Below are 10,044 nucleotides of genomic sequence, written 5' to 3' on the forward strand. Positions count from 1 at the left end.
GAGACACTTTATTTACGATACACCAAGGCAACCTTGTAAATAACTCTGAAGTCAAGCTCATAAAGAGGAAGTAGAAGAAACCTTTCATTCCTTAAGCTAAAACCAGAAAATGCCACTTCAGCAGTGTTGTCTCCACAACATAAAGCCAAACCTTTTCTCTGTCACGGTATCATGTCTGAATCAGTATTATTCTGTTAATGATATGAGACATTTTTCACTCAATTATTCCATCAAAACTTGTCTCTCAACTTTATTATCAAATTCATGCACACCTTCAAATTCAGCTTGTCTAAAATATTCTATTTGATTTGCTTAATAATATTCTAATATGAATGATAATTGAATTAAATTCCCTGTTTTGGTCACTCGACAGGGAGGCAGTGAGGAGATATGAGGAACTTTCAGAAATATTCTCAGACAAAGACAACTACTCACAGAGCAGAGAACTTCTAAAGGAGGTAAGTTTCCATCAAGACAAAACTCAAAGTGACAGTGAACATGTTGTATACTGTACATTTTTGAATGATTTATGAATGAAAACATAATCTACCTTATAGAGTGTAAAGGGAGCAGGTTCAGTGAGAAATATGATCTTTTATTTATGGAAAGCAGAGGCTGGATTCTACCTGAGTCATGATGCAGCATTAAACCAGTTTTGCTTTGGTTTTTAGGTTTAAAGTGAAAGGTTCGAGTCTGAATGCTGTCAGTTTGTCAGTTTCCTATGTTGGCGAGCTGCCAGTTTGCACTCTCACTCACAGGGTTGGAGTGCTGGGGTGAAGCTTTGGTCTGGAGTCAGATTTCAGCAACTCTTTTTTGATGTTTTGGACTTGTTTGAGGCCTATTTTTACTCAGATCTGTGCTGCTCCTGGCTGCTGTTGGATGCTTTTACTGCCTTGCTAAAAAAGAAATGTTCAAAGATACTCTCTTCCCATCAATACAAACACTTTGAGTTTATACCTGTATGTACAGCATATAAGCTCCTGAAGCTTTAGTGTAACATACATAAATAAAGACACTGTCTACTGACTTTCTACAATAAGCCAGTCTTGGTTTTAGACTAAATTACTACTATCAGTCTTGACTCAGTTTTGGACCGGATTTGAGAAATCACTGTGTATTGTATGAGCTTATCCACATAGAAAACAGAAGATAAATAAGCACTGTGAGGCTGCACTTATAAGTGTTGAGCTAAATGCTAACATGCTCACATTCCAGCCAAGCATGAGCACACCTGACTCAATCAAGTCAACTGTCTTCACATAGTTGATTTGATTTATGAGGTATGATCCTCCTGTAGCTTCATCAGCCCTCTCAAGTATCAGTGTGGCTCCCCTCTGCATTTTGAATTATGTATGCACCTTGCTAACCAAGCTAGCTAGCTAGCTGATAACTTAGCATCCTCCTTCTCAGTTCACCCTCTCTCCCAGATATGCAAACTTCTGGCTCCAAAAAGACAACATGGTGACCCAAAATGCCAAACTCAAGTCCACAAACCAATGGCTGACATCACAGTGGTCCACTTCTTTTATACAGTCTATGGTTGGCATGTTAATGTTTACTAATTAGCATAATGTGTAGCTGATGTTGATCAGACCATCATAAATTTTGCCTGCATTTAGTCCGTGAAACAAAATATTGGGCAAATTGAAATTTTGAATTAATGATGGCATTAGAGAAAAAGTTACCAAAATCAATAGGATCCATCCTCTGGGAGCCTTTAGGGCAGTCCATGGACTAGTGCAGTGGTTCTCGACCTTTTTTCAGTGATGTATCCCCTGTGAAATAAGTTTTCAGCCAAGTACCCCCTAACCAGGGCAAAGCATTTTATTATTTTTTGGCATTTTACATGCTTTATTGAAAGCGAGAGACAGATAGAAAGGGGGTGACAGTATGCGGTAAAGGGAGCTCAGGCCGGATTCGGACCCGGCTCCACCGCAGCGAGGACTGTAGCCTCTATACATGGGGCGCCTGTGTAACCCACTACGCTACGGACCACCCCGGGCAAAGCATTTTTGGTTGAAAAAAAAAAAAAAGAGTTAAAAACAGATTGATTTATTAAACTTTGGAACTGACACATACAAAATTCAAACATTTTAAATGTTAATAATCCATGACTAAATTTATTGTAAATATTTCTCATCACTAAAATGTAGTGATTCAAACTAATGTAGTAAAAAGAGTGCGCATATAACCATTTAAAACTATAACTGCTACGCTTCAACCATTACTCCATCTTTGACTTTTCAAGTGATTGACAGGTGATGCCAGGCGGCATCGACAGGTTGGGTCCAACCATCCTGGTATCGGGGACACTCTGGGCTTTAGGAGAATGAAATTGAATAGCCTTCTGAATATGAATTTAATTTTATGAACTAATACGTATATTTTCCTGAAATATTTATTAAGTAATTATTTTTAAAGGATTTTTGCATGGATGCTACTTTTTAAATGTATATTTTAAAATCTCACATACTCCCTGGAGTGCCTTCACGTACCCCCAGGGGTACACGTACCCCCATTTGAGAACCACTGGACTAGAGGTTAGGAATCGGGCTTGTAATCGGATGGTCGCCAAGGACTGAAGTGCCCTTGAGCAAGGCATCCAATGCCCCCACACAGAAATGTACTGCCCACTGCTCCTTAGCATGATGTGTTCACTGGTGTGTAAAAAGGATAGGTTTAATGCATTTCGCCCATAGGAATAATAAGGGAATCTTAATCTTAGTTTCTGTACAAAATTGCATCTAAATTCATCCTCTAGTTGTCAAGATAATTCCGCCTGGGCTACAGTGATGGACTGACTAACCAGCTGACCAACATTACCATCAGTGGAGCCACACAGCTAGCTTGGCTAAAAACAAAGTGATGTCTGCCAAGCCTCAAACCGCAACTCTGAACACCATGTGACTCCTCTGCGCGCATATCTCACATCCTGCTGACGAGCATCCCGTAATTTGAACAGCAGCATGAGACATTTATTAATGTGTCTGTCAAGGGCCTCGACTGGACCACATTTGTTAAGTTCCTATCTGCACAGACTGAAGCCGAGCTCTCTCCCCAGCTGAAAACAACATTTAGTGGTAGAGATTTATGACTGCTTTAAAAGACCAGAAACCAGTCTAATCTGGTTGAGGAGAACTGCCCTTATTCTGTCAACATTTCACTTCAGTGTGAGACACCCATCTGAAGACGTACATTATATTTAGTTTTCACTGTGTCAGAGAGTAGAGGAAGTTGACAGGATTAGCTGTGTTTTGATTCGCTGTTATGCTGCAATGCAGGCATCAATACCTTTGCATTAGCTACGATTTTGCCCATGATACCCCCAAAGGAATTCATCCAAACATTTGCTTTCATTTTGAAAGCTTCACTCTGAGCTTTGATGCCACAAAAACACCCATCGCCTTCTGTTGCCCTTTGATTTTTTTTCAGCGCAGTTACTTGCTTCTCTTCATCTCTCGCCTTGTCTAAAAATGACTACGACTAGCAGACAGGGTGTAAGATGAATGATTCAGGCTAATAAAAGACTTACAAAAAGTTAAGGGAAATAAATTATTCACAACGCTGACACTGAAGCATTTGACAGTGCAATAACACTTTATTAGCTAGCATGAGTCTAACAGGCATGTTGTCATGACAGATCTCTAAACTGAGCAATGTCAACTTTGTTTTATTAGTAATGTCATGAAAATTCAAGGAACCTAATTCATGTTGATACCAGTTGTCATGAGAGGCTTACATTTTACCCAGTTTACTGGTACATTTATGCTAATTTGTATTTTTTCATGTATTTATGTATTTTTAATTACCCTGATTTATTTTTATTTTAATAAATGTCTATCTAGAGTCAAGCATTGCAAATCGCTCAGGCTATAAATGTTATATGTCATGTATTCATAGGGGAATCTTCTATGTCAAAGTACAAATAAATGCATATATATACATATAAGGATATTGCCCACAACTTTATTGTTTTGGTTCACTCTCACTGCTCTCTTCAGCAGTGGTTTTGGCTGCAACATGCAGCAGTTTTAAGCAAAACACTCAGATAAACCTACTGTACGCTACCTGCCCAGCACCAAACAACAGACACACAAAATCAGCTTCTAGTGGATGAACATAGTGAAGCATTGAGCAGCTTAAGAACCGCATGTTTCCTGCTGGAGTTGGTTAAAAACCAGATCAGATTGGTGCATTCATCAAGTGGCCAGAAGCACCAAATCCAAACATTGTTAATGTTAGTCTGTACCTGGTGAATGCATAATCAGTTGCCAGTTTGTGAACATGTTAGTGTGATCATTTGTAGTGTTGTCTTTTTTAATGTCCATTAATTGAGTTTGCCCAGTTGTGATGGACTTGTACTTTTTCCCCTAACCCATAAGAACCCATGGTGACATGCGTGTAACAAAAACTTTAAATGTTCTTTATCTCCCATATACAGCTTTATGCTTCACCTTAACTCATCAGCTCCCTTAGCAAGACTGTATGACTGTGACAGGAAGTGACTTCTCCAAAATGTGGTTGTGACTGGAAACAGAAATGTGAAAAAGTAGCTAATTTCAAAAAGCATATTTTTTGTTACCAGGCTATGTTTAAACCCATTTAGCAATTCTAATCTGTTAATGTCCTGTATTGCATTTAACCTGTTTTCACCATATTTCCTGAACAAATTAATATAAAACAAGTAACAAAAATATCGCTTTGACGTATACATCAGAAGAAGGCAAATTTGTGTTTCTGTAAGCAGAAAAGGTGTCTAGTTTATTTATTTTCAAAATAAGAAATATCATAAACATAAATTCCATAAACACCCAATGTATTGTTTATGTCACATCACAGATTTTTGACATTTAGGGGTAGTATTTTTATTTTTTTTTAAACATCATAAATGTGTTCTATGTGGTCCACTTGGTCTGTGGTATATCCCTCATAATTTTCCTTTAAGGATAAATAGGTCTGGGTTCTTATGGGTTAAAAATCTTTTGTTCATATAGGCATGAAAGTAGAGTTTTAAAGTCCAAACCTGACAAATTGGCAAACTGAATCGTGTCATATGATCAGAAGGTCTAGAACAGCTGTGGTGATTGTTGTCTCAACAATTGTTTCCAAGGTCAAGAATAGATTAAAACCTCAGAATATCTTTTGTTTTTCAGGAGGGCACATCAAAGTTCGCCAACCTTGACAACAGGCTCAACAACAAACATATTCGGGGGGTAAGTAAAGTAGAAAACACCCGTATATAAAATGAGGGAGCGATGGAGGTTTAGTTTTCTTTTTGGGTTGAACGTTTTAGTTATGGAAAATGATTCCCTCTACACAACATGCTGAAAGAATGCCGCTGCACAGGTCAGGAGGTAAATGCCTGAAATTGTGCAAATACTGAGTTCACATGCACAGTTTAATATTTGTAAATTATTATGATTGAAGTGTCAAATCACTTGAGGTAATGTTACCATGACATTTCAGATAGTTTTAGTCACAGAGGAGTAACTTAAAAATGACCTCAACATTTGTCACTGAGGCGAAACCTCGGATCTTTAAGCGCACAAAAAATAACAATTTTCCCTAACTTTAGAGCCCATGTCTGGTGTGCATGCCAATTGTTTTAGCCTGGAGGGTTGTACACCCCCACAGGCATTTATGGGAGACCTTGGAAAATTTAGGAATGATGTAAGACCGTGCAAAAGTGTCATTATTATTGTAAAAGTTAGGGGACAAAATGTGTTATAAAATCTTTTGAAAGATTTTCTGTGGTTGAACTTGCACTCAGGTGTCTTTTCGGGCTTATGCACCTTTTATTACTATAAGTACATATGCATTGTACAACCTATAGGTTTAGTACATCACATGTTAGTACAATCAAGTGTCTTGGTGTTAAAAACACTCATTTATAATTTCTAAAAATGTTGCCTTTGCTGGGAGCTTAATAATGGATTTCAAACTAAAAGCACTTGAAAATACTGTTTTCCTACAAAACGCTACATTCAAACATTGATACTGATGTCACTGTTGCTAAGCGGGGGGTGTTTCAGTGGTTTGATGGAGGTTGTAAGGGGGATCGACCAGCATGCAGCAGCGAAGTGGAACAGAGGGCTGTCGTGTGTGTGATGTGCTGAAGCCTGAGCCATCGTTTGAAAAATAGCTGCAGGCGGCTGCTCTGAAATCCCTCGCTGTGTGGGCTCTTTACTGTGTGAATAGAAACCTCTTGGGGAACTGATAAAACACTTTTTCTTTTTCTTTTTTTCACACAGTCCCACGCCCAGGGCACAGTGCCCTATCTGGGCATCTTCCTCACAGACCTCACCATGCTGGACACGGCGGTCAAAGACAGGCTGGATGTAAGTTCCTCTTATCTTTATCAAGGGGAAAGTTGGTCACAACCTCTGGAAGTTGCTCAGTATTTTACAATTATCAAACTGACATTACACATCCTGTCACTCCCTTTGCAGAACGGCTACATCAACTTTGACAAAAGGAGAAGGGTGAGTGTTGCAATGTCAGTGTGAGAGATAAAATGTTTGAAATAAGATACAGTGGCATTTAGCTGCACTGCAGAAAAGGTGTGTCTAAAAACAAGATAAAAACACTAAATCTGATGGAAATGATCTTGCTGCATGGACAGATCATTTCACTTGACAAGATTTCTTAAATTAAGATTGTTAAATCTAGAAATAAGCATGTTGTACTCTTAAAATAAGAAATTAACTCTTAAAACAAGATAAATTAAAGCTGCAAGCAGCGATTAACTGGCCCGAGCAGAGTGCAGTGCAAATTATTTGTTTCCTACCGAGATTAAAAAAACTTTAGATTTAGAAGTGTTAGATAATGTCTCTTATTTTAAGCGTACAACATGCTTATTTCTATTAACAATCTTTCAACAATCTTAATTTAAGAAATCTTGTCAAGTGAAATTATCTGTCCAGGCAGCAAGATCATTTCCCTCAGATTTAGTGTTTTTATCTTGTTTTTAGACACACCTTTTTTCAGTGTGATGCTCTGTGCTTAGTTTCTGTTTCTGCAATGCTGAGACATGTAGTATTAAGGTGTGCATGAGTAAGAATTGTAGCACTCTGACAAAAAAACCTGTGACCCTGGAAACATCCTGTTAGAGTGCCAAAGAGAAGAGAGATGCGTGGGATATTTTGTGAGATAAGAGCGTATTAAAGTGAGCAGAGGTAACACAATAACTGAGGGAGGAAATTATTAAGTGGAGGGCGCTGTGAGGTGCAAGATGAGGAAAAGAAAAAAAGGAAGCTGGCACAGTGATACAAGATCATCTTACATGGTTGCTTTCTTTTATTATGAAACTTTGTGATATGCCTCTTTGTTAACAGGAGTTTGAGGTTTTGGCTCAAATCCGGCTCCTGCAGTCTTCCTGCAAAAACTGTGTTTTCACCACTGACGAGGCCTTCATACAGTGGTATCAGAGTGTGCCTGCACTAACAGAGGAGGAGAGGTAAATATCTAAGATTGGTTCAAATGTTTTGAAAGGATTCCTTGGATGATGATGTTTACAATGATGTTCATCTCAGTTACAGACTGTCCAGTGAAATTGAAGCCCCTGGTGAGCCGAGTCCCCGTGGCCTTACTCCAACAGTCATCATCACACAGTGCCCAGAGTAAGCTATACTCAATATATATATATATATATATACACACAATAACACAATAACAAGTAGAATAGACATAATTCCTAGGGCTGGGCGATATATCGATGTATATATATATATATATATATATATATATATATATATATCGATTTTTAAATGCGATATGGAATTAGACCATATTGCATATATCAATATAGTTCAATTGTTTTCTCTTTCTTTATATAGAAATGCTGCTCTTACTAGGGTTTGTCATATTTAGTTATTTTGTAATGTTTATTATTCTTTTGTCATATAAATATATTTATTTCAGAAAAAGATTATTATAGATATTTTATTTCATAGGCAATTTTTACGATTTTTTTAATTTAAATGTGCACTTTATGGAGCTTTGATTTAAAAAAAAAAAAAAAGGTACTCCTGTTTTTATACCGTATTAATGTTCACTTAAAACACATAAAACTACTTGTGACATGTCATATTTGGCTTTGACTTTGGCTGAACATTTGCTCTCATCTTTGCAATAAAAATATCGGGATACATATTGTAAATCGATATTCAGCCTAAATATATTGGGATATGACTTTTGTCCATATCGCCCAGCCCTAATGATGCCATGTTCACATAATTCAGAATAGAATTAGGATTCTCGTCACAAGCAGCACTACTGCTGTGGAAATAGTGGTGTCCTGTGTCTCTCTGATGGAGCTTTCAAAAGTCTGAAAAATATTTGAGGGCTCTTCAGCTGCACAGAGACCCAGAAACACTGACCAGTCAGAGCAGGGGGGCTTAAAGGGACAGGTGCTAAAACTGAACTTGAGGGTCAATACAGATAAATGAGAAAAATAACATGTTTTTTGAACATTAATTCTTGTAGAATCTCACAATACAAGTATGAACTTGAAAACAACCATAATATGTCCCTTTAAGTGATCTATTAGTTATCAAAACAGCCATTTTCTTGTTACAGCTCCTCAAATGTCAGTTTTTTTCCTGTCTTCTCATAACATTATAGATTTTCAGATTTTGGATCTTGATTGCACAAAACAAGCAATTTTCTGACTTTTCGTTGACTCAATGATTGTTTCATCAATGATGGAAATAATTGCTGGGTCCATCCCTTATTAAAATGTGTTTTCCTTGTGTTGACAGCCTGAGTAGCTCTCGGACCAGCCTGACTGGTGACAGTGAAAGCCTCTTTGACTTCTCCTCCCCCGTCAATAATCTGCTCTCAAAACTCACAAAGGTAACATTGTTTTACTAAAGCTTTTAGGCCAACTTGCATTTATATTAGCTTGTTGCACAGACATTGTATGCAGGGGTGATGTTAAACTGGAAAAAAGATCACATCCTGGTTACCATGAATTTCTTTCTAAGCAAGGGTCGAGAAGGACAGAGCGTGTCATATTCTGTACTGATGTAAAGCCCCCTGAGGCAAATGTATGAATAAAATTGACTTGACTTGATATCAGCACTTCTGTTTTTCTTCCAATTGCAGCATATGAGATCTCCGTCTGTGTCGTGTCTGGATGTCGACACGTCTACTTCGACCGCTGACTCCACGCCTGCCGCGTTGACTCCATCCACTCCCACAAAATCACACCGCCGATCAGTCTCCTGCGGCAACAACCCCGTCAATAATGTCCAAGGGTCGGGCCCCGACATGCGGATTATCAGGATACGGATGGACCTGCAGGATGGGAACTTGTACCGAAGTATACTGGTACTAATTCAAACCATTTGAATCTAATTTAAAGCCGCGGCGAGATTGTAGAAAACGCTTTGTCCCAAATGATGTGCAACATGCTGCACTTACAGCCTTCCCTCTTATCTGCAACGATCCCGTAATGATAGTCATCAGAATCCGGACCTCAGGATCCGATGGACCCGGGATATCATTAGTGCAAATCAAGCTGTCTCAGTTTCATTGTTATTCTCCTCTCTCCCCCTCAGGTTACGAGCAATGACAAGACCCCCACTGTGATCAGCTCAGCCTTAGAAAAGCACAATCAGGACCCCAAACAGACGTCCAGATATGAGCTGATCCAACTGCTGCCTGAAGGAAAAGGTAGAGTCGTGTATCCGTGCAAAGAAAAACAACACTTATTGGAAATGTGCATTGTATTTCAGGAATAGTTTCATCATTGGGTGACAGAGCCGGCCCAAGCCTCCATGGGGCCCTAAGCAGATTTTGGGGCCCTCTATTTCTGCCAATAACACTGATTGTTGATCATTCACACACCTACTATAAACTCATTGCGGCTCTGGCTGTGTTGTTTACATTAAACTATTGTCAGCCTGTCGTTACACATTTAGGGGGTGGCCCAGTTAATAACATAAATAATACCAATGCAATAATCATACAAATAAAACCAATGAATGAACGATGTCCAGGGTGTCACATATGGTTTTTAATCTCAAAATGTAGCACATTCAA

The 10,044-nt window shown here is 38.5% G+C and overlaps 1 protein-coding gene across 2 annotated transcripts in view; it reads left to right on the top strand.

Annotated features, from left to right (window-relative positions):
* Positions 1–10,044, top strand: part of rgl2 (ral guanine nucleotide dissociation stimulator-like 2) — a 41,119-nt gene that overhangs the window by 27,960 nt on the left and 3,115 nt on the right. For both annotated transcript variants that reach the window (XM_059339007.1, XM_059339008.1), the window contains exons 11-19: positions 374–458; positions 5,154–5,213; positions 6,252–6,338; positions 6,450–6,482; positions 7,335–7,456; positions 7,533–7,619; positions 8,760–8,853; positions 9,106–9,330; positions 9,561–9,675. In XM_059339007.1, coding sequence (XP_059194990.1) covers positions 374–458; positions 5,154–5,213; positions 6,252–6,338; positions 6,450–6,482; positions 7,335–7,456; positions 7,533–7,619; positions 8,760–8,853; positions 9,106–9,330; positions 9,561–9,675 — 908 coding nt within the window. The remainder of the gene's footprint in view (positions 1–373; positions 459–5,153; positions 5,214–6,251; positions 6,339–6,449; positions 6,483–7,334; positions 7,457–7,532; positions 7,620–8,759; positions 8,854–9,105; positions 9,331–9,560; positions 9,676–10,044) is intronic.

Source organism: Centropristis striata, chromosome 8, assembly GCF_030273125.1.
Source record: "Centropristis striata isolate RG_2023a ecotype Rhode Island chromosome 8, C.striata_1.0, whole genome shotgun sequence".
Lineage (NCBI taxonomy): Eukaryota > Metazoa > Chordata > Actinopteri > Perciformes > Serranidae > Centropristis > Centropristis striata.